This window comes from Sipha flava, unplaced genomic scaffold (assembly GCF_003268045.1).
Source record: "Sipha flava isolate LNK unplaced genomic scaffold, YSA_version1 168_pilon_pilon, whole genome shotgun sequence".
In the NCBI taxonomy this organism is placed as follows: domain Eukaryota; kingdom Metazoa; phylum Arthropoda; class Insecta; order Hemiptera; family Aphididae; genus Sipha; species Sipha flava.
This window is the reverse complement of record NW_020271871.1, coordinates 652,323-679,198: the sequence shown is the minus strand read 5'-3', so window position 1 is coordinate 679,198 and position 26,876 is coordinate 652,323. Positions and strand designations below refer to the sequence as shown.

Sequence of the window (26,876 nt, the reverse complement as noted above, 5' to 3'; positions counted from 1 at the left end):
ACAATGAGCCCCTAAACAACATAATATTGGAGTGAGATTCAATAAATACATACTAAAAATGTTTTTTTTTCGAACTCTACTACATATTTTAATTTATTTTATTATATTTAATATATTTTATTTTAATTTATGTTTTTATATATTTCTAAAGCCAATATTATCGAATTATCAATTTGTTCGTATATATGACCGTTAAAATCACTTATCTCAATTTTTTCTAAGTATTTATATTTGTTCGACATTGATGAAGAGAACAAAAATATATAAACTATAGCGGTTAGTTCTATTAAATCTCGTCAACAATATTTTAAGATAAAAATAACTTAATTTTAATTTAACTTAGGAAAATAATTACTATAATTTTTCATGTTAGCGTGGTTACTTTGAACCCAAGGGCGGATTTAGGATAGGTTCAGATGATCAGCTGACCCACAATTAATATTTGTTGACAAGATTGGCTTCTTGAAGACTTCTTATATTTTTTAAGTTTGCCGACTATTAGTTGAAGTTAAAAATAAACTGGTAAATGCTCAGTTTTCATTCCCCCTCTAAAAAAAAAAAAAAAATATCGTAACTGGTTTAATTATATAGTAAAATAAAACATCTCTATCCCAGGCCCCTAAGTGAGATTTCATAAAATAAGATAAATGTTTACAATGATAATTATAAATAAACTTAAAAAACAAATAACATATGATCATATCGTTTTTTTGTTACAAGGAATAAGTTAGAAAATAAGGTTAGAAAAATAGGTTAGGTTAGGAATAACCTAACCTAGACTTATAATCCACTTTCAGCTCTAATAAGCGACCTCTTGAAATAGCCCGACCCATAGTTCTCTAAATGTGGATCCGTCCCTAGTTGGCCTCTATTTTAAAAATAAATCTCAGAGCCCCTGGCCGGGTATCTGGTTGGGCCAGACCGACAGACCGACACTGACTCCACGTGGGGAGGGAGTTCCACATTAACAGAACAGAATCAGCTAGGATTAGAAAAGCCTGACATCTGGGGGCCTCATCGGAAACTCACGCGAAAAAAATCCGTATACGAACGATTCACGTGATTCGTTTCCGAGTACGAACAAAAAATAGTATTCACAAAACCTACATATTCGTATACGAATCCGCGTACCCTATATTATCCGCATGGGAATGACGTTAACATGACGAAGAGCGGCATCATTGCGAATTATTGGTTTTCTCGGAAAAATATCACGGGAAACCATTTTAAATACGTATATAAATAACATATATTTTATCATTGTGCCATTTATATTTGTATTGTATTATTATTTATTTAATAGCGAAGAATCGATGATCAAAAGTCGGACGTACAGTCGTGTGTACGTTACGGCCTTTCGGGCCGCGGGTGAAACGAAATCGGAGAAAATCGAAACCTATTTCACGTACGGAAACCAATCCGAAGGAGTCACGTGAATATCCTTCACGTGACATAATTATTATATATCCGTACACGGGAAAGTTTTTAGAGTATACGGTTTAACGCGGTCCGTGTGAGAATTCATGTGGAAATAAAAATGTCCGTACACGGATCGTATTCGTGTGAACTTCTGATTAGGCTTTCCGATGGCCTAACATCGGTACTGTTATCGTTACGGGCGGAACGGTGCGCTTTTCCATAAAAAACCTATTTTTCCAGTGTCCCGCGGGCCCCGTATTGACTAAGCATGGGAAACGTACACTTGGGCGCGAAAACCGTTCGGTTCTCGATGGGGGTGGGGGGAAGTATTCGCGTTCGCGGAACCCGCCCGCGGGCGGTGTGAGCGGGGGCGATGATGTCGCGCGACGTCGGGTTCTTTTGACGACGACGACGACGACGGTCGCGTGCGGACACGGCCTTGCGCGAGGACGTGTTGCAGTAAAACGTAGCCGCCGAACACGCGCCGTACCGCCCGACTATACCGCGTTCGAACACAACGCACGCGTACCGTATTGTAACCGATGGTTACCGCTGTACGCACACCGTGCGCCGTATACCAGTGGTACTGCTGCGCCAGCGTTCACGCGTCAGTCGGCGGATACCTCCTATGCATGACAATATCGACGGACGCCCGCGGTCGCGACGAGTCCGTCCGTGATCGCGAAAACCCTTTCCGCCATGGAGGCCATCGGACACAAGCTCTTCCAGCTCGGCGACCCCGAGGGCAAGGGTTTCATCGTCAGGCGGGACATGCAAGTAAGCGCACTTCTCCGATTTGTCTACCCGCGTGCCTTACGCACGCGTCTGTGACCGCATCGAATACCTTTACCTGTGCAATTACATTTACTGTACTCGCGGACACAGGCTGCCGAAAAATACCACATCAGCCCTAGTGAGATCGTTTTCTTACAAGCTGAACTGAATAACGCGTTTTACCTAGCGGTTTTTATTACTGTTGCACTGCACTCGGTATACTCGGAGTCCGTGCGTGAAACATGTCGGAAACACCGGCGATGACATTACATCGTATTCCAAGAGCTATACAGGGAAATCGCTTTCGCGTGTATTTACCCGACCGCTGATGACGGCTACTAAATACACCGCAACCAACCACCTTATCCCCTCGATGACTGCGACTCATCAGTGTATATTCGTTTATTAGATTATAAACGTAATTTACTTCATTGGTTGTTTCATTGTATGAGATTTACGATACGACTATTAAAAAATACATGCATTTCGTTCCAAAGTTTTTCTTTACGTGATTTTCACGCGCTCCGTGTTCATGTTCCATTTGTAATATTTTTTATTTGTATAAATCATTACCGTCGCGTCCGCCCCGGCTCCGAATCGCACACTCAACTGTTTTCGCCGTTTTTGGCCTCACGCGTAATAACAGAAGGCAGAAGCGCTTCTTCAAGTGCTAAGATAACGCGCGAGATAAGTCAGGCATCTAGTGGCTATATTTGTCAACTATACAGCACCTTGACTAACTACTACTATTGTTGCTGTGATACATTGACGAAGTTATGTGTCTTAAATTCAATACACAAACACAAGTCTACCAAACCTATGTCACAGAGCCCGAAGCAGGCATCACATTTATTTCCGACGGCCAGGTAACGTGAAACTAAACACTATATATTTCTATGAGTACATTATATTTGAATATAATAAAGCTTACACAAATTTAGATCACATGTAATAACCACCAAACTACACATAAATAATTAAAAAATAAATCAAGGAACCATTTAAATGGTAAACGTTCATACAGTTTTCTTCCTCGTTTCGATACATCACTTGCAGAATATCTTTACAATAATAAAATTATAAAAATTTTATCAATATAAAATAAAAATAAAGTCTGAACAAGTATGAGAAAAATTATATTTTCTCTTAGATCAATATTCAATTATTTTTATAAATAAAAAAGGTTTTTTCTACAAAAGCAAAAACTACAAACTAGAAAGATTGCCATTCTTATATATTATCATGTACTCTCGATATTTCTGCCTTTTCTAGTTATGTATATATAATTTGTATAAATTAGTTAGGGAATTATTGTCTTTAACGAATTAATAATGAGTATATGTATAAGCATAATTTAACTATATGAAACAAAAATAAATCATAGTTATAAAATTATAATAATATCTATGTCGCTAACCCGCGAAAGTTTTAAGTTTTAAAAATTTACCTTTTAGTACTTTTAGGATCATATCCAAAAAAACGTTAAAGTTAATTTAGACGTAAATAGTCAACTGTAAAGGAGATGTTCAAACTGATGTAGTCTTTAATTTAATCTTTAGTCTTTATTTTAGTCTTAACATAAATTTCGAAATTACACGCATGCTACGTTTTACTTAACTAAAATATAGGTAAAAACATCAAAAATTGTTTAATAAAAACTCAAAGTATTTACACAAAAAATAACATGACACGATATTCAAAAAATAGTTAAATTTTAAAATTTATTTAACATTTGTACTTTTTGATTACACTCGTAAAATCTTCCTGTTCCGTTAAAAGACTTTGATTTACTTAAATATTATCTAATGTAGGTTTCCACATCCACAAGTATCCATAAATTCTAATATAATTTGAATTTCTATATTTGCACACCAATGACCTCATATTTCTCTTGTAAAGCAAATCAAATTTATTTATAATATAATTAAGACAATATTCTAAGCCAGAAAAAGGAAAAATACAACTAAGTACAAAGACTTTTAGGTTTATTTATTTTAATTAATATTCTTTTGTGAGATATAATATATTTATCAATTATTCGTATCATTCTGATGATCTTCAACTGTTCAACGGGTCGACAATATATTTTTTGTTCTAGATAGTATTCTTATCAGTATTATTTCCAACTACGTCTAATCCTAAGTCATCAATATTCAAATTTCTAATTTTTTTTATATTTTTTTTTTATTAATTTATGGTAGACTAAACCTGTCATCGATCGCTGTCAGTTGTCTCATAATATAAACGGAAGTACAAATATTACAAATGTGGTTTTAAGATTGACCATTATTCCCAAGAATCTCATTTTTAATAAATGTCGTTATGTTGAATTTTTGAATAAAAATATATTTCTAATTTAAAATTAAAAACACACCCGAATATTGATACGTTTTCACTCTTTCAAACTGAGGTCTCAAAAGTAGTTTTAATGTTGAAATCAGAAAAAATGCTGGTTACTGGATTATTTTTTTTAATATTTTTATTTTTTAATTTACAAAACTTTCATATGCACGCACATAGTTTGCACATTTGTACAGTAATGGAAAACACTTGTTTAAACAGGCGTGTTGCAACACGTGATTTCCTACAAAATTCTTCAAAAAAAATAACCATATGGTTTTAAATTTTTCATGAACAAAATACTCTTTAAAACGAATTAATAACAGTTATACACCTATACAACCTACGTAGTCACGTACTTATGTATACTAACATAACCAGAGCAGAAAAGAATTTTAGTGCCGATTTTAAAATACTTTTCATAACATCTAATACAATTCTAAATACTATAATTCTTGAGCATTCAATGAAATATATTTTTAGTAACACAATTGTGTTGTTCATCTATTTGTATAACGTCACTATCGACAAAACATTAATTATAAAAAATGTATACTTTTAGGGACAATAAAAAAGTAATTGCAAAAAATATTAAAAAAAAAAGAAATAAAATGTAGCGTCTAAAAAATTGTACAAGAAATTTTAAAATAACATTTTCTTTGAGCTTTATTAATAATGATTAATATTTTTACAAAATCTTAAATTGTTTTAAAAACGTTCTCTGCAGATTGGTTAGGAAAATAATTATTTAAGTAAAATAAGCTATTTTTTATTGTATACTTGACATTTCAGTTATAACATTGATTGACTGAGTTATACAAAAAAGGAGCAGGAAATAATAATATAAGATTGCGTAGCCCATCTCCACGTAATATTTTGAAAAAAATTTTAAAAGTATTTGGGTATCATTCAAATATATTGCTGAGCTGTACCGCAATAATCGGGTATGTTGCGTGTGTCAAATACCAGGGCCATAAGCGAGCTCAGACCTGTATTTCAAGAGGTCTATACGACACTTTTGAGCCCTATCTGAACAAAAAGTGTTGATATATTTAGTAAATTATAATGTGTAAATAATTAAATAAACATAACTTTAATTTTATATTTAATATTGCGGTATATTAATATATTAATTAGGTATATTTATATACTAGTTAGTCCCAAAGAATATATTTTTCTTGAATCTCGTATATTTTTCTCAAAAAGTTTAAATTATTTATGATTGGTACTTTTGTAGTCATTGGTAGCTTTTATATTATTATAAGTTTTTGTACGAAAATGTAAAAATTTATTTTATTGTTTCTACTACGAAACATCATATATTTTTTACCAAATATTTTAGAATAAATTACATTTAATTAAAGCAACATCAGTTAAAATATGGGCCTATTACTCTTCAGTGGCGGTCAAATGATTTTGTCATGGGGGAGGATGTAGTTGATTTTTTAACAAACACTATATATAAAAATCTTTATTTTTAAATATGGAAATTATATTATATTAATGATATTTATATTATTAAATCTATTTTTCTGTTTTTTTTTTGCCAATTCGTCCAGTACTTCATCTACAGCTATACTGACAACCTCACGATGAACAACCATAGTGGTTAAGCCATTGAGACGACTCTAAAATAATATAATTACACAATTCATATAATAATATAATATATTATATTAAGCATTAAGTACTAAATTTAAATTTAATACATTCTTATAATTCAACTATAAAGGAAATGAAAAAAATCTAAAAAATATGTTTCAATTAATATTTTAGTGTTTTACGTGTGTTCGAACTGTTAATTTTATTCTTGCCTTGAGACTGTATAATAACTAATAAGTACAGTATATTTATTTTTTTAAATAGAAAATAGATGAATATCTATATTATATTATGTATAATATGGATGAATTATAAATATTTAAAAAAAGGTCATGAGGGGGATCTATCCCCCTCATCACCGCCCGTTTGACCACTACGGTTACTCTTAGACTTAAATTGTAGGAAACTATTTACAAAATGTATGGGGAGAGAGTGCCTGGGGAGGGAGTGCCATCCAGCACCCCTCCCCCCGGTGTGCACGTCTATACTCAAGACCTTAACCTACAATGGGGACCAATAATAAAAATTTAAAAATATATAGAAAGAAAGAAAATAAAAATATTTTACTACGATAATTATAAATGGAGATTGAACAATAATTCCCTGAAGTTGTGCTCAACTTTAAATCCTGACCCTGAGGAGGTCATGACATTTTAATAGGGAGTTGTCAATAATTTAACACCAAATGAAAATTTTATTAATACGGATATTATTATACATATAGGGTTGTCTCATCGAAATAAATACATTTGTGGGTCATGAGTCAAAGAGGTTGCGCACCACTGATATAAATAACTTTTTTAAACACATATTCTATTCCTTCATATTTTATAGGTATATCTTTCAACGTTTATTTGTACATATATTTATAATGCAACCAACTATTTTTTAACTGTAGACAAGCCAAGATAATTACCGTAATTTGTTTAACAGTACGTATCCATCGTCTAAATACATGGTATTACGGTGGACACAAAGAGTTATGTATATTATAGGCTACAAATATTATATAATATACGATGCCAATGACGTAGTTCATAATAAATATGTAGATTCCTAAGACAATAACCATAATAATGTAGAGATAGATAATAAATATAAAAAAAAATTTTAAGGCTTTTTAATTAATTTTTGTAAAATACTAAATAGAAAAAATGCCAACTAACATTATAAATTTAAATACAATATAAGTTATATAAGTAGACTTAACATTAAGTAGGTACCTACATATTCATCATGTTCATAATTTTTTATACAGGTATTATGTTAATGTTTTTCCCATTGATTATGAACTCTAATAACTATAATTGACTACATTTATATATTTAGAATTATAAGTAATATAAGCAAATTGAAACCGCATGTGTAACTATTAATTATTTGTATTCATTGTATCTTAAAATATCTTTCTGCTTATATACTTAAAACCTTTATTTTTTTATTTTTTTTTTTTTTTATCTAAAAATGTAAATGTGAGTAATTTGTATAAGAGTATGTACATGTTATTATATTATATTACTTCATTCAAACAAAATTTATTAATTTAGAAATTAAAAGATGAGCTATCAATGACTCCAGAACAGTTAGAAATCGTATTCGATACGCTGGATGTTGAACAAAAGGGTTACCTTACATTAGACCAATTTTTGGAAAAATTCAGTGAGTAAATATTTTGATTAAACTATAATACATAAACGAACACTAAATATTAACTATTTAAAAAAAGTAATTAAGTTCTTTTAAAAAAATGGATAAGTAAAATAAAATAAAATTTACATTGGCTCTCCACGTTTTAAATAATAAATACTCACAGAAAAATATTTAAAAATAACTTTTGAAAAAACATAATATATTATTTTACTTTCTTGCTTACTTTTTTATCATCTATAATGTATAATGTTATGCAATTTTTTTCATAACAAAATTTTTTAATCTTTACGCTAAATAATATTAATATTCATTGTACTCGTATATTTCATATTTCATACAACAATACTTCAATTGCCTATATAATTTTTATTCTTAATCATCAATGAATTAAGACGTTTATAATAAATATTTCAAAGATATTACCAATTAACCAATTTAATAATGCCAACACAAGAATAAAATCAAAATATATTATAAAAAAGATTTAATAATTTCATAATTCATAATCATTATTTCTTCCATTATAATTAACAACATTTGGTAAAATAATAAATGTTACTATTAGAAATTTATTAAGTTTATTAAATCTATTAAGAATTTTATTAGATATAATATATTTTTAAGATTTTGTAGACAAATCACATATTTGCTATAAATTATAATAAAATGATAAAAACTTATTTATATGGTATCTAGTTTTAAAATTTTAAAAATGTATTTAATAGATTACTAAATTTCCTAATATAATTGATGTGTTTGCATATTAAAATATGTTTTTAATTAAATCGTAAAACATTGTTTAAAACTTGTAAAATGAGCGTTCGTTTTAATATTGACAAGCTTCATATAGTGTTGTATCTTTTTTAAAATTGATGATCATTAATCATTACTGTTGAACATTCAGTTCAATAATGAATTTCGGATAATAAACAATTCTAAAAATAAATATCGAAACAAACTTTTATTCCATTTAAAATTAAAATTAGTATTTTTACATTTTATTCGTCAAATCGTAGTTACTATTCATTAAGTTTATATTTATATGTAAAAAAAAAAATGTGTACTTAATGTATAATATTTACAGAGATTGGTGTATAATATTAATCTTTATAAGCAATAATTATTCTAATTTAATTTTAATCGTAAATGGAATATATTGTGTATACAACTAACTAAATACAAAGTTGTAATAATACAATTAATAACTAAAGTATCTATAATCCTAACATTGTTTTGACAAAGCAATTTTATTATATACCACTTTGCATACTATAGCTAGTATAAATTACCAAGTTTATCAAACCATTGACTTGTACAGAAGACACTGCACCAATGACTCTCCAAAATAGTTGCTGGGTAGAACAGCATGGTCCTGTTTTGTTCAAATGTTCCTATACAGAAGATATCCAAACATTATTGCAAACCATTAAAGATATGAACATAATTAAGATGTAAGTAAAATTAGATTTAGACTAATTTCCGTATGAAAACTTTCCAAACATTCGTATTTTAGCACGCTATTAGAATACGCTTCGAAAGTATAGAACATTTCACAAACCCATAAAATACATAAACATACACTATGCACTATACGTTAATTTATATTTATATATAAAGTTTGTCTGGAAAGTCTACTAATAATAACTGTAAATTGCAGTGGGTACTAGAGATTACATTTGATAATAATATTTGGTAACTTACAACAATCTATATTGGCCACAATCTTCCCCACCACTCTTTCAAGCTGTCTCTTAATTCTTGCCCACTCTGTACTGAATCTCACAAGAATTCAAGTTACGATTTCAACCATATAATTTTTAACTATCCTTCTCTTTTTCCTAGCAGACAATTATTTTTTCATTCTTATCTTTCTTTGGTTATATTAATACCGATTCTAATCTTCTCCTCAACTTTCGCTCCATTTCTATCATTCATTCCATTATCAATTTCATCAATATCTCTGACTTCCTTATTTAAATTTATAATTGTTTTATAATAGTTAAGCTGCTAGATTTCTTTACGTATTTTAATCTAATCGCATTGCTGTAATATTCAAGAATAAAGGCAAAAAAATACTTATAATAATCAAGCATAACAATAGTCGTTAAAACTGAATACATTGAATTAAATTAAATTAATCTTTAACAGTTACATATTATAATATCATGCATTCCCCCTTAAAAAAAAGGTTTCTAGACACTCTATACACGCATACGAGTACGTGTATTGTGTTTATTCATCGACTGAATAAATTATATCCTTAATACAGGAGCGTAGGACATTTAGAAAACATATGTAAGGCTTCTCAACTGGAACGAAACAATGCAGTAACTATGAGCCGCATCGAAGCGCTTCTCAAAGCACTAATTATGGATTTGACTAAAATCATGGATCACGACAAAGAACTAGAAGATATGCTACAAAGTCGGGAGGTCCAACATCAAAATAACGTAGGTACTATAGTAATATCGCGTTAAAAAACGACATTGAATAATCATTACACTGTGATTTATAGATGCAAAAACTTTTCGAAGAACTCGAATCGCATTTCCGTGAAGAACAAGAAAATACCAAGCTCGAGGTGTGTTTATTTGAAATATTAATATAGATACACCTATGTTTGACAACGTTTTCACGAATTTTTGTTACACGTCACGAAAAAAATAAACTGTTAAAAACAAAATATTTTATCTATGGCATCTATCGCATATTCTATGCATATTCAATCTCGTAGTGTTTAAAATCACATTCACTCACAATTTTTATACATTAAAAATGTCCACGACTTTGCAAATTATTGAGCATGGTACATAGTATAAAATAAATATATACATATATTTATATTATATTATTTTTTACATTATATATTTAGATTTTGTACATTGAATTTTAATTTTTTGAAATGGCATTCATCTAAAAACTATGTTATAAAATCAGAATAATTTATAAAAGAATAATTTCGAAATGTTTGAAAATGAATTCTTTTTTTTAAAATATAAAAATGAATGTTAATTATTTAATTATAAAAAAATATGTAAGTATAATTTTATGATTAAAAATGAATACTTGAAGTAAACTTGAGTTACATTTAAATGTATTTTATCGTTAAGATATTATAATGTTAAACTGAGTGACATTAAAACTCAACTTCATCTAGGGGGTCCTCAAGATAAAAATAAAGCAGTCACCTTCCCATGGCCTTTTTTCAATTTTTTATTATTTATCACAATAGAAAAATATATATGTATGTGATTACATGTATGAAGTTCCTCCCCCTCCCAATAAAATACCTCTGTAACATCACTGTCTTGATCGACATAATACTGAATTATATGTACAAGCAAACGTCTAAGAAATACATTTTTAACGATTAACAGGACCAACGGAAGTTCAAATCAGAACTAACCGCATTGGAGAACGAATTGGTCGATAAGGAGGAGAGACTTCGGGCTGCTATAGCCACCAGGCAAGAATTTGCGGGGCAACTAGTGGCAGCCCAGCAGCGGGAGTTGACGATCATGGCGGAAAATGCTAAGCTCGCCGAAGCCCAAGTAAGGTTCCATATACCATATACTAAGTAAATTATAGTTTATATTCAACATACTTACAAAACTATAACAAAATTGATAGCAGTAATAACAGTAATACTTTAATATAAATACATATACTTACTACATTACTATTCTATTATTATCAGTGTTTTCTGAATTATTATCACTATTATCATCAATAAGAGCATAAATATAAAAAAGTTGTAATTGTAATAGCACAAACGTGATATTTTATATATTTTTAAAATTTTAAAAATAATAAATTAAAAAGAAAACAGTCATATACTAATGCTAGTTATAATCAGGAATACCTAAAGTTTTCTAGAAATTAATAATATTGTGGTTCTTTTACATTAGCCCTCTCGTCTGCTCTCATCTGGTACCTATTCTGGTTGATCCAACCGTAGTATTATCAATATGAGTACTGTAAAAATGCATTTGAATTTTTTAATACATATATAGAATGAAGTCTATAATTTCATTTGTTAAACAAAAACTCTATAACTCACTTTTTTTTTTAGTAATGTTTTGCTACATATTGATATAGCAGTCATAGTATTACATAGATACAATTTTTTCTGTATATTCTGAGTATCCAACCTTTTCTGCGTTTCAGTTTGTATTTATTCTAAGAAATTATTTTTATATTATTATATATACTATAAATATTCGCACTTAACTAAGACAAAAATGTGCAAAATACTTTCAATTTTTTTTTTTTTCTTAAATAAAAATTGTAAAATTTCGTATTTCAATCGTAATAAATCGAATATAAATTAAAGCCTTTAATTTTTTAAGATTTTCCATTATAGAAATTGTTAATTTTTTACTGATACCTTTATTAAATATTTAATATATTTTTATTTATTATTTTACTATACAGATACTTTTTTTATTTTTATATATTTACAATCCATATTAATATATACTATGAGAAAATGTAAAGATTTATAATTAATAATAAACTAGGCGTTCAATTTGCCAATCTATCAACGATGTAGATAATGAATACTTCACGTAACTGTTCTGTTTTACGAATAAAGAATAATGCAAGAGTGACCTCTAAATCATTTCTTTTGGTAAATGGTAAATATTTTTAAACTGAATATTAACGGATTTAAATAATTTAATGTTGTTCTAGGAACCTTTATGTAGTTAAGTGAATCTAATTCAGAGATAATTCACATATCCATGTAAAATCTTACTTTACATTAGGGAAAATTTGATATTAAACAGAAATTTAAATGATTGAAAAATATTTATATTTAATTATTTTTCCTTGTCCAAATAATTATTTATATTTATTAATAATTAATATTAAAATAACTAAACATAAAACATATGTGTTTGAAATTTGTAGGAAAAACTGTTGAATGAATTGGACACAGAGCGAGCAAAAACAAGTCAGCTGGAGGATAATATAAAGAGAGCCCATATCGAGTCTGCTATGGATAAAGAGAAACACTTCAAACAAGGATTCTACGTGGCAAAAAATTTGGTCTCTTTGAAAGAAGAAGGTATAACATAACTTCCATCGTGTTTATTAGTTTAACTTTATTGGTAGGTCCAATGGGGTAAATACTTAATAATTTTAAATTCATGTAGGTGTATCAATCAAATTATTATACTAAATAATTTTTATTTAGAACGATAGGGATCATTAATTATTCTGTTCATCGAGGTTTCGGACACTTTATATGATTACGTTATTTGGGCTTCATCGTGTTTGGCCGATTGAATGAAAGAATTGAACGAGAATGATTAATTGATTAGGTCAATTGACTAGGTAGGTTGTTGGTGTTGTAAGATGGAGGTTGTTGTGATGATGCCTGGGGATAATATTCGTTCGAGATGCACGTTGTCTTATATTGTTTTCCGAACCGACTAGTGAACGACTATTGAACTTGCTGACGGCGGTTTCCTGTGTGCTTTTGTTTCTCGGCGTATCTGTGTACAACTTCGCTGTAATTTCCTGCATGGAGCTATGGTTAGTCTTGTTAAAAACATCTTGATTTTATCTTTCTCACCGTATTCTTTCGAAGTCTTATCACAAAAGAGTGACTGCTAAGTTGCTTTTTTGTGTTTCCAATTTTCTTGTTTATTGATACACGGCGCCGCTCTCTGTTTTGATTCGCTGAATAGATAGTACATTATTTGCTGGCCTTGAAGAAGCTTTTATTTGCATGGTATATTGTGTTGTACCATAGCAATTTTCATCAATTATAAATACCAAAAAAGTTTACATATACCAAACATATCAATTATTTTTGCGAAGGTTTAAAGGTTAATATTTTTAGTATTAAAATGTGTCATGGGAAATCATCATAAATAAGAATTTTTTACGAATTACGATAGTACTTTTGGTATTTTTTCCGTTTGTTTTAAAAATTATTAATTTGGAACATAGCTTATCAATTTATTATAGTCTGGAAACCAGGTATTTTGAGAAACTTTAGTCCTAAAGACCAATTATTCAGTTACGCTACCCGCTATTTTAATAAAAGTAAAATATTTTTAACTATTTAGTCCTACTGACATTCTTCTAGCACTATATAGATTTTTGGGTTAAATATTCAAAGCATATTATTATGTTATTTCATATATTATTATGAAGTTAAAATTTTATACTCATATTTATTCAAACCTTCATATTTAGTTCAAACATAATGATAATTTATTGAAAACTACAACTTGTTTAAATGATACTAAATTATCTAAGCATAAACATTTAAAGTTTCTTTGGTAAGTACCTATCTTTGTTTAATTTACGTTTATATTCGATACATCGAAATAGGATTAAATATCAAAGTATGAAATAAACAAGTAAAAAAAATTGGTTCAAAAACCTCAATTCTATCTATCTATATAAATTTAAATCACTCGTAAAATGTCTTCAAGTCTAGATAATTTCAATGCTATATAATCAATTATTAATTATAATATATATTTAATATATATATATTATAATATATATATTTAATATATATTTATATTTTTTATTATATATTTAATTATTAATTTCATATAGTATAATATTAAAATGCTTAGTTTTGTAAAATTGTATTAACGTTTTGGTTTTGCATGTTGTCCAGGACTGATGCAGCAGCTGGAAATCCTTCAGAACATGAAAAGCGTCCTTATGGAATGACGCTAGATACCACTAACAGCATTCAACCTGCAAACACACTATATCCTGTGAATATTATCCAATTACTATCGACTATTTACACACACTAGTCACGGTAACAGTTTAATGGTTGCAAAATTAAGTTTATAATAATTAATAATAATTAACCTACTATACATTATTATGATGCTATATGATGTACATAATAAAATCGCCTGTATTAATAAATATTGTTAATTGTTACCTATGTCATTTCTGTGGGAAATAGAAATAAATCAATTGAGAGACACCACGTATGCGTGTTTAATAATAATAATACATGTACACCTGTGTTTATACGAGTATAATACGAAACTGACGTGGCGCGATTTTTTTTTAAAAAAAAAAAAGTATTACCAATTTTTATATTATAATTATATAGTGCATAATATAATAACTAGATATATATGCACAAGAGTCGTCTTTTTTAGTGTATAATCATTTCTGTACACGTGTTTCGATACAATATTCAAATACATTTTATAATATATCTAACACATTATATCGGTTTGTGGTATCAACGACACATTATAATATATATATATATATATATATATGTAATCTATCGGACGAAAATCGTATTTCCGAGCACAGTATATATAACTATACACAGGAAGAGAAGCAAGACGACTGCGGACTTCGCGACGTACGATGCAACTCAGACACATAATCGGATTAACATTGTTGATCAGTGCGGTACCATTGCAGATGTACTTGATGAAATACAACCAAGAATTCAGGGATTTGGTGTCCGAAATCGTCAAGACGCTACCGGTGTCTATGCAAGAGTTGACCATCGACCTCACCGAATACGTAGTCGTCATGAGTAAGTATATTCGTTAGCTTGGTACATACTCTGGTTTTTTTTCAAAAAACCCATTCGTTTTAACAGATACTACTAATAAAATTCAATGTATAAAACTAATTAAATTAAATTACGTATTAGTGTAGTACTCTAATAACTCAAAAAACAATGACATTTAACGTAAAAAAAAAGATTTTAGGCGTGAATTTGTATACTTAACATTATACTAATAATACCAAAATTATTGTACAACACGATTTTTTTTCTAATTTTCAAATCATGTTTTTAGATACTGTTAACTCTTCAAAATGTAATTTAATCAAAATTTAATATTTAAAGTTGCTATGCTGATATACATAGATATTCTGGCATGTATCCTATTGAGATTAGTGCATAACGTCGTATAATTTACAACAAAAGCCAACCACAATGTCGTGTGAAAAAATTCTATAATCTATATTCGAAATATAATAATTAGTGACGGTGCCTTTGGTATAAGTATAATCAATTAAAAAAATACCTAAATATTGCCTCTGATACAACACGGAAAAAACAAAACAGTTATTTGCACTTTAAAAATATTAGGATTGACGTATTTTATAATTGATATAAAGATAGGTAAGGTCAGTTAGATTTACTAAAATATTATAGTCAAGTTTTTATAATTTTTCAAACTGAAAAATGTTGTTAGTTTCACTATACTTTTGTGATATTGAATATTTTTTTTATTTAATTTACATGAATAATATTTATAGTTAAGTAAACTAGAACTCTTAATTACCTCCACTGTAAGGTTAGTGAAAGTTACTAAAAATAAATAAGTATTTACTATTAAAAACAGTTGACCAAACTACAATTCAAAATAATTTCAATTATAAATTGAAGTGTTCATTTATATTATTATTTTTTTTTAGTAGTACCTATGTACTATTCATTTAAAGTAAATAATTAAAATTAAATTGTATTTATTAGTTTGTTAATTTTTTTGCCTTTATATTATACTATAATATTCAACGTTTATTAATTACAAACTAATAGAAGGAATGTTCACTATAGTAAAGTAAAATTAAAAAATAATATCAAAAAACAACCGTGTACCTATTAAAAAAAACATCACACAAAATTAAAAACATATTTTTTACATTATAATAGTGTATAGATAAGTTAATCAAAAATACACATTTTCATTTAAAATATAATATGTAGGTAATTAAGTAGATATTATATTTCGAAAATAATAATAATAGATTCATTGTTAATTTTTAATAAATACAGAATGTATATAAATTATAAAGATTTATAATTATAAGTATATAATATAATTTTATTAATAAAACACCACTTAAATTAAAATTAATTGATTTTAAGTTACGAAACATCAAAACAATGAGTTTAATAGCACACGCTACTAAAATAGTTAAGATAATATACAATCGAATTGAAAACATAGTAGAAAAATCGGACACGGAAACCTCCAATTCTTATTTATCCTCGTCCCTCCATTACCAAAGGTAAAGGTTCAGTCAACTGGAATCATTTTTCCACGTCGTTAGTAAGTAGTACAAACTTAAAAATTTCTCTCAAGTCTTGCAACGAAATAGAATTCGCAACTCAACATTTAGTCAGCTCAATCCAATCAGCAGTCTATGAGTGTTCTTATCCTCCTAATCCGAATTGTCACACCAAACACAACGATTATCTTTTACCTCCTGATATAAAAGCTTTAATTGCTGAAAAACACAGGACACGCTCCCGTTGGCTAAGATCAAGATTACCTTCCAAGTCAACCCTCAATAATCAGTCTAATTCCATTAAAAAATTAATCCAAAAATACAAAAAAAGATCTTTTTAACACAAACTTTAAACTTTTAAATATACAGGATGGTTCTTTATGGAAAACCACGAAAAAACTTGCTTAAATTAAAAAAATTCTCTAGTCCCATTAAAAAATCAGATGGTTCGCTTGCACTTTCAGATCTAGACAAAGCCAATCTTTTTGGAGAACATCTCTCGAATATTTTCACACCTCACCAAAACATTATTTCTAAAAGTGCCGTAGCCAGATATTTTTTTTTTTTTGTGGGGGGGCACTTCTTTTTACCTTTAGTTTTTGTAATACTTAAATATCTACTTATTACCTATTAAGCACTTGATATAAAAACAATTAACATACACGTACTTTTTTCTATCACTGTACAACTATGTTAGCATTGTTAACAATTTATGGTACATTTAACATGATTATAAACCTTGGATTAATAATATTATATTAATTTGTTTACATAACAATTCATTTTTCATTCAAATAGTATTACAAGCCATAGCTTACACAAGTGGGATAGCTAAAAACAAAGGAGATTATATAAAGAAGAAAATAAAAAATTTTAATATTAAAAATAACAGAATATTATTTGATTATAAAACTGAATAACGAACTAGTAAAAAAAAAAAATAAATAACAACTTGTAGTAGGCAGTTTAAAAATAAATTTTATAAAATTATATTAGAAGTACTTACAGTTTAAAATTCAAGCGTCTTTCTTTTCTGTTGGCAAAAACATCTAATATTGACTCTATATCTAAATCTATATCCCGATGTATATTTATTAGTGCTAGACCATTCAGTCTATCTTCACTATTTGCATTTCTTAGGTAGGTTTTGATACGTTTTAGAGTAGAAAAATTTCTTTCAGCCGAAGCTGTTGTAACTGACAATATTGAAAACATTTTTAACAATGTATATATATTTGGAAAAATATCTTCTGGGCAATTTAATAATGTATCGAGAGAATTAGTTGGCATAATGATTTCTGTTTTCCACTTAATTTGCCATAATTCAAACTCTTATTTTAGGATTAAATTATAGGAATCTATATTTAAATCATCTTTATAAAACTCCATAGCTGGTTTAACATCTTGAAATGTGCTATTTATTATTTTAGAGGGTAACAGACAAGAAAGTGAAGTAATTAAATTTGAATTTGACTTGAATCTTTCATTAAAAGATGAGAGCAAATCATCTATATACGGATAAAAAATTGATACCCTATAATATGAGCAATAATCACTATTATTAACAGCATAATTTGCCCGATGTTTTTGAGTTCCCACTGTTCTTGGGATAATAGGAGATACACCAACCTGTTCAGCCATTTTTATAACAGTGTCATAGATTCCTTGAAACTCTATTTCAGTTCTTACATTTTTTAACTTTGTAGTAGTCGTTTCTATTGAAGTTGTAGCAGTTACAATATCTATTTTTTCCATTTGTAGATATTTGGAAATTGTGTATGTTATACCAAGTACTCTCTCCATTATAGAGCATGTCATCAAAAATTGAAAATTGCATAATAACTTATGTAAAATAATAGCTTTTTGGTCGTTTTCTTAAATCTTCTAGCGCAGAAACAATTTCTAAAAAACCATCAACAAATATTGAAAGAGCCTCATGTCTTTCAACCCATCTGGTTTTACATTATTTTTTTAACCCAGAAAATTGTTTGCATTCAAATATTTTTTTTTTAATAGGTGTATATTAGAGCTCCCTATTTCACGTGTATACGTTTTCACGTGCTCACGTGAAATGTTTAATTTATAAAACCCGTTGCTTAAAATTTCACGTGTATTTATAATTTTATTCACATGAATCCGTGAATTTATATAATCACGTGAATACGTGAATTTACATAATCATGTTTGTCGCCATCGGTCCTCGTATATAATGACTATGGATAAACTAGGCCTGATATTAAGTACAACTGTCTAGGTACCTACGTATAGTAAATAATATTAATAACTTATGTTTTAAATTATGACGTAAATAATTTAATATTAATTAATATACATAAAACTTCATGAAACAAATTTAAGCAAATAGATAATATTATAACAAATAATGTACAAATAAATAATAATCTAAAATATTATAATAAATAGATTATGTAATAAAAAATTATGTATAAATAAATATTAATCTAAGAAATTATAATAAATAGATAAACAAAATAATGAACGAAAAAGACATCTTATTTATAATTTTTAATTATTTTTTTATAATATAATAGTGGTCTTGCATCTACGTGATGCCCATCTACACTCAAAAATATATTTAGCGCAACAATTTTCGATTTTGGTATAAAAATCAATAAAGTCATGAAAAGGGATTTCATTACATACATATAGGAATTTTTATTCGTATTTATGATAATTGTTTATAATTTTATATTGTACAATTGTAACTTGTAACGTTCAATCAAAATGATGGTATCAGTGTGTGAGTTCTATTTTCACAACCGGACGCCGTGAATAATTCACGGTGAATTACTACGAGCACATAAAGATTTCCCGGCACACAACTACTTATCCAACAACTAGATAAGTCAAATGCGACGGACACTACAGAGTTCAATAAAATATCATGAAGCTAATCAATAAACTTATAAATACATTTTCAAATAAAATAAACAAAATAAATAGTACCTAAAATCGGTTTTTGTAATGCAATATATGACCACCATGTAGGTATCATTAACAAAATTAACAAACTCTTTATATTTTATATATAATTATTTTTTATACAATCAAATTTTTGATTAATGTCAGTTCACGTGAATATGATTCAGATACGTGCTCACGTGATTAAGCTTTCGTTGATTGCCGTGTATTAACCATACGTGATTTATTTTGATTCATTCACGTGATCACGGTATACGTGAACACGTACATTCATATTCACGTACAAAAACGTGACCCCTAGTTGTGTACGTTGGGGCTGTATAATAATAAATTATAAGAATTACCACGAAGGGTTTTACCCAAAACATCATATAAAATTGTATCATTCTAATTGCCATCTTTTCGAAAATACTGATATTGATATATATATATATAATTATGTTGTTACGAATATTATATATTTTTGTCATCCCATCAGTCGCTGTCGAACTGTATACTAATGATTTGGTTATGGTTTATGATTTATTTTATTTGAAATATATATTCACGTACAAAAACGTGACCCCTAGTATATATAATCTTTTGGCTGGCATTCAAAAAAAAAAGAACTTACATCTTGAATAATATTTGAGGTATTTCTGATTTGTTCAACTTTGGATGCATCATTAAGACATAAATTTAAGCAATGTGAAAAACAGTGAATATATATAGCTTTGGGATATTCTTTTAATATAAGTGCCTGAACTCCTCTAAATACTCCACCCATATTGGCTGCACCATCATATCTTTGGCCTCTCATTTGCCTCCTAAAGCACTCAAAGTATTTATAATTGTCTTAGACAGCTCTTTTCCAGTAGTACTGTGTACTGGTACAAATTGTGAAAAATCCTCTCTTATTTTAATAACATCAGCATCAAAGTATCTTATACAAAGAGAAAACTGTTCAACTCTACTAACATCGGAAGTTTCATCAGCTAATATGACAAAAAATTTGAATTTTTTTATTCTGTTAAAAATATTGGTCTGAATTTGATTACATATAATTGAAATTAATTCATTTTGTATAGTTGCACTAATATAAGTTGAATTTTTACCACAATTTGTAATATGATTTAAAAATAAATCATCACCACAATGAATACGTAATAGAGCTCTGAAATTACCGTCGTTATGTAACGGCAAATTTAGATCTAAACTACCTAAATCATGATCACCTGCAAGAGCGAGTGTTTAACGCCCACAAAGAATTACTGTTTTTATTATAACTTTCATCATTTTTCTGTTTATTTTTATTTCACTCTCATTTCTTTTATGTAATTGGACATATACGCCATTTCGTTTTTTATTTACTATTTTTAAGAACTCAGCAACTTTAGTTGTAGAAAACTTATGATATTCATTATTTTCATGTATTTTAAAGTACTCGAGAGCATCTTTCCAATTCATAAACGGTTGACGAACAAATTACTTTAAGGGTGAATGCATTGACGGATTTAACGGTCGTTTGGTCGGCGAAAACCGACGAGGCCCCTTCCTAAATTATTTATCTAGGCCCAGAAAAATTATTGTTCATTTTTTTTAAATTTTACTATAAAAAAAAATATATAGTACAAACTGTAATATCGTTTACAATTGCCATTTTTATTTATAACAAAATAATTTAAATATACAGGAAATACTCAGGAACACTTCAAAAATAGAACATTTTATTTACGAACAAAGTAGAAAAGATCGAATATAGATATAATTAGAAATACTGTTGCTTATAGAATTCTATATAATTTCTGAGTATGAACACTATACGAATATATAAACAATGATTTATTATCGTTTTCGCTGCATTACGTTATTTCTAATGTACTATTTTCCATTTTTGTATCGCAGGAACGCGAGTGTAGCGAGCAGCTTTGTAAAACGGGACTAAGAATTTTAGTGATACATTTATTACGAGCAGTGGCGGATCTACAGACCGGGCCACCTGGGACAGCTGCCCCAGGGCGCCAGGTTTAAAAGGGTGCCTAATGAATCTATGGTAGTTATTAAACAAAATATTATTAAACAAAATTTAAGTGTAGACTAGTCTGTAGCTGATGTAAAAAAAGTGTAAGGTTTAACGTTGGCTGTGATAGACGGTAGCAAAATAATTGATAAAATAATCAAAATAATATAATATGTGTACATATTGTTACACAGGTAAGGTCCACTGAGATAGATAAGAATATACTTATCTATCTCAATGGTTAAGTCTAGACACAGCATTTTTTTGTCTTATGCAATATATCTACGTATTTTTTTCCTTCTTCTACAAGCCGTTGGGCAACTTTTATTTCTCACACATCAACAAATGTCACACTTAAAAGATAATCGGATACTCGTTGGTCTGCTAGATATGATATGTGTTTTAGCCTTTTAAAAAATTGGGATTCTATAATAACATCTCTTATCAACATTAGATATTCTACATCTGAAAAAGCTATAACCAAAAATGAAGCAAAAGGACTTTATCTGGATTTAATTAAATTGAAAACTGCAATTTTAGTTTTATTCTGGGATGATGTACCTACTTGAACGATTTAACCTTATAAACAAAAAACTTCAATCCATTTCAATAGATTTAATAACCGTGTCAAATTTATATAGTTCGTTGATTAATTATGTCAAACAGTTGAGAAGTACAAATATGTTTGAACAATATGAAAAAAAAGCATTATTATTATAAAAAATGTTAAAGAGTATGATGAAAGTAGAAAAAAGAAAAGAAAACTTGCTCATGATGAAACAAGCAAAAATGAAATAGTTCAAAATTCCAAAACTAAATTTCGAGTAAATACTTATATAGAAATTGTTGATCGCTTAACATCTGAATTAGAAAGAAGAAAAATTGCATACGATAAAATAAATAATAATTTTAGGTTTTTGTTTAACTTAACTAAATCAAATTCTGTTGAACTGACAAATTGTGCTAATTATCTACATAAAAAGTATACAAATAACCTACCTAATTCCTTTGCAAATGAATGTCTCCATTTTAAAGGCTATTTAATATCAAAATCAAAAACTGAACCCATGACTATACTTGAAATGCAATAATTTATTATTGAAAATAAATTTCAAGAGGTTTTTCCATACATAGAAATTGCAACCAAAATGTTCTTAAGTATTCCAGGAAGTAACTGTTCTGCAGAAAGGTCATTTTCTGCATTAAAACGCATTAAAAACTATTTAAGAACTAAATTAAATGAAAATTTGCTAAATGATTACGCCGTATTACATGTTGAAGCAGAGCTCGTAAAAAACCATCGAATTTGATGAAGTAATTGACAAATTTGCTTCAACAAAAGCCAGAAAAAAAATGCATCTAGTATACGGTTTTGATAAAATATATGTGTATATATAAATTTATAAATGTTATATACCATATAGTATTATGTATAATGTTTCTATTGTTTATTATTAGTTAATGACAGTTGTATTTTGAAAACCTTTTTAAGAAAAACTATACTTATAGGTCACAATTGCAGTCAAAAGTTTGTCCAGTTAAAGTTGAAATATTTTATTTTATACATACTAGTTGAGTAGTGGGGGAGGGGGGGCACCAAAAAAAAACTGCCCCGTGGCGAAAAACTGTGTAATCCGCCACTGATTACGAGGTCCCTCTTTTGGATTTGCCGACTTCATTTGAACCTTTAAATCCGCCACTGGGTGAATGCATACCTTTACCAGCTCCTACTCTTTTGCAGAATAACACACAATACTTGCAGAACACTCCTTTATCTAAATCTGAATAAACCAACCAATTCCATTGTTGTAACCAAGATAAATTACATTTTCTTCTTCTTTTTCCAAATAATTTCATTGGAAAATCATAATTACTATCTGGTGTCCATGTATTTCTTAAAATATCTTGACATTCAAAATCCTCTACATTTTTTTTCACAATTGTTCTGAATATATTTACCAATATCATTTTTAAAAATTTGCTTTCCCAAAAGTGTTCAGGTAACAGTAACTGAATACATACATTAACAAAATACATTAATATATACACAAATTCACAATTACATATTCCCATTAATAAAATATTTAAATAATTAATATATATACCTATATATATACATCTGAAAATATTTATGAACATACTGTTCAAAATTTAATATTTTTTAATGTTTATATTATAAGCATATTACAAAAAAGTTTGAATAGAAAATATAATTTAAAATAAATATCATAGCTCAAATTATAAAATAAAATAATACCATATACAGAATGACCACACAAATTACCATAACTAATCACCAAAAAATATAAGTACAATTAAAGTATCTTTAAATTTAAATAGTTAAGCCCAAGGTAGGTAGTAGATTAAATATTAATACAAGAACAATAGTAAATATTGAATGTGTTCTTATACAATTTATATAAATACTAAAATACATACATAATATGTCCTTTACAATGTAAAAGTACCTAATGAAAAATAATGAATAGATAGGTAGACAATTAAACATTTTTCTTACTTGTTGATTAATAGTATTCAGATCAACTGAACAGATCAAAATATGAACTGGCTCAGAATCATGAATTGTTAGCTATAAAACAAAATACATAGGTATCTGGAAAATTTAAGACTTAGGCAAGTTGTCATGTTTTTTGAATTATTATATTATAATGCCATACCTCTTCCTCGAGGGGTTCAATATTAGGTACAACTTGTTTTTTTTTAAAAAAAATTTAACAAATTATTGTTCGTAGACCTCTTCATGTTCATTTTTTTAATATATTGAAAATATCAAAATAACAGTTAAAGAATAACCAAATTAAGAATCAATAGAATGGATATTTAAAAGACAAACAACATTTTTCTATGAAACTCAGATAGGTGTGTGATAATTGCACTTGTACAATTTATAGATAAGATTAGACCACGACTAATATACCAATATTATTACTATGCATATTCGGAGTATAGCCTATAATAGACCAACAGCTATTGTTACGCCTGGCCGTGACGGTTCGAGGCTATTAATAACTATTTTATAGTTTGATAAATTATAAACTTAGTTCATGGATTCCTGGTATTATACCTATAATCGTGTTTAATATTTACAATAAAAATGGGTCCCGACTTGTATTTCTTGTATCTATCGTACAGCCAATTGACATTCAATGATTTTAGTATATGTGAAATATAGAACATGTGTTCTACAAGCTATATATTATAAGTTATAACTTCATTTTAAAACAATTATAAAATACTATTGCGTATTAAATATCTGACAAAATAATCGATTGCCAGAATTTGTATTAATTTATATTTTATATTATTCGAAATCACCTTTTGTCTCAAGTTTCGAAATTATTTTTGATAACACTGAGTACTTGTGAATTGTCGATACTTATGTTTAAGTAGTGCCACCTAAAAATAATGATACGTATAAAGAAAAATTTTTAATAACATTACATTTTTTTTTGGAAAATGTTGAAAAAAAGTCATGAGGGAATCCCGCCTCATTTGACCGGCCACTGCGTTTTGTTTATTTATATATATACAAACAGTTTGGGGAAGAAAGACTTAAAACGGCAAAAATCGTTTGATAGGCAATCAAACGTTCATCTGAGGTATAAGAAATCCCGACATTGAACCAGTAATTTTCTCGAATTAGGTTGACGGAATACAGGGTTAAATAAATGATTAAGTAATACGAATATGTACTTAGAAAACTCACCAGGACATCGCTCCACTTTTTCACGAATGTCATTTTTTGTCATCACATATATATGTGATAATATTAATTTTATAGTTTACCGTCCAAAACCTCCAATACTATTGATGAAGAATTATTAAAATACATTCAAGTTGATGCAACACGATGTACTACTAGTGGTGTACAATACACTTCGACAAATTTTATATAAAATCTGTTTCATATAAGGCACAAGTGAGTTACGTTTCTTCTTAAAATTACAGAACTTTTGATATAATTAACGCAATTTCTAGATTTCCAAAAACATTACTTTTTTTGTTGGTTGATGTGTAATGGACTAATGATTGTCCATTGTAATTAAATTGATTGTTATAGTAGACAATATAACGATAACCTTGAGTCCCGATCAATAATAACCTTGATATTTATGTTTAGAAATATCTGGATAAAAGCTATGATTTATTAAATAAGTAGTCATAACATACTACACATAAATTATAAAAGTCATTCATTTTAACATAGTAGCATTGATTTAACATACATATGTTTAATCAATAGTAGTAGTATATCATAAAATATTTTCAAACTTTGTAATAAGTTTCATTTGTACAATATTACATTATTACCAAATATTATTTTAAAATAAACTGTTTATTTGCAAGGGAATTATCTGAAAAACATATATTACGAATACTTTGATATAATAAATCTAACAGAAGATACACAGTCAACCAAAGATCAAGAAACAACAAACCATAAAATAAATGATTTTAGACCACCACATTTGGAATACAGGATTGGAGATGTGGTATTGACGAGAAACATGATCTTAGGTGTAATTGTTGGATGGGCTATCGATAAGGATGTAAGTTTAATGTTCATAAGTACTACCAGCAGATCATAATAAAATTCAAGACGCCTGTAGGGAAATCATAATGTTAAATAACTTGAAAATTACTAGATTTAATTGATTAAAATTAAGTTAATTTATTTCATTAGGACCTTACAAAAGAACCTGAATACTTCTTGTTAACTCATCAAGATTTGATGACAGAATCTCAAAACCATATGATTAGAATCGAAAACATTGAAGTAACCAAGTTAAATAAAATAAAATACAAGAAACTGTTAAATACATTTTTTTCTTTTTATAGATCAATAACGATAAAATCAGCAAATACTTTGAAAGTTATGATGGGTTTAGATACATACCAAATGAGACTATGAAAAAACTTTACCCAAAAGATTGATTCAGAAATTATCAACTGTCCCAATACTTAATAATGTTAATAACTGGGAAAGAATAACATGATACAGGAGAATAGTAATGGAAAAAATTAATAATAACATATTTTAATTGCATTGCTTCTTTTAATTAAAATGTCTAAAAATGTTCATATATAAAAAAAA

The 26,876-nt window shown here is 28.1% G+C and overlaps 2 protein-coding genes and 1 pseudogene across 4 annotated transcripts; 2 read left to right on the top strand and 1 right to left on the bottom strand.

Annotated features, from left to right (window-relative positions):
* Positions 1–1,870: 1,870 nt before the first annotated feature.
* LOC112679806 (EF-hand calcium-binding domain-containing protein 4A-like) lies at positions 1,871–14,755 on the top strand. 2 transcript variants are annotated; one of them, XM_025549727.1, is made up of 8 exons: positions 1,871–2,196; positions 7,683–7,794; positions 9,104–9,236; positions 10,055–10,235; positions 10,301–10,366; positions 11,163–11,336; positions 12,697–12,853; positions 14,429–14,755. In XM_025549727.1, the coding sequence occupies exons 1-8, from the start codon at positions 2,119–2,121 to the stop codon at positions 14,482–14,484; spliced, it is 957 nt and encodes a 318-aa protein (XP_025405512.1). In that variant the 5' UTR covers positions 1,871–2,118; the 3' UTR covers positions 14,485–14,755. The 2 variants fall into 2 exon arrangements, with proteins under 2 accessions (XP_025405512.1, XP_025405511.1); XM_025549726.1 differs by lacking the exon at positions 1,871–2,196 and adding an exon at positions 2,209–3,059.
* Positions 14,756–14,903: 148 nt separating this feature from the next.
* Positions 14,904–26,869, top strand: LOC112679784. Of its 2 annotated transcripts, XM_025549699.1 has the most exons (4): positions 14,907–15,328; positions 26,129–26,331; positions 26,466–26,558; positions 26,621–26,869. In XM_025549699.1, the coding sequence occupies exons 1-4, from the start codon at positions 15,154–15,156 to the stop codon at positions 26,714–26,716; spliced, it is 567 nt and encodes a 188-aa protein (XP_025405484.1). In that variant the 5' UTR covers positions 14,907–15,153; the 3' UTR covers positions 26,717–26,869. The 2 variants fall into 2 exon arrangements, with proteins under 2 accessions (XP_025405483.1, XP_025405484.1); XM_025549698.1 differs by having other exon boundaries at positions 14,904–15,328; positions 26,466–26,869.
* LOC112679783 lies at positions 17,821–18,905 on the bottom strand (annotated as a pseudogene).
* Positions 26,870–26,876: the final 7 nt, after the last annotated feature.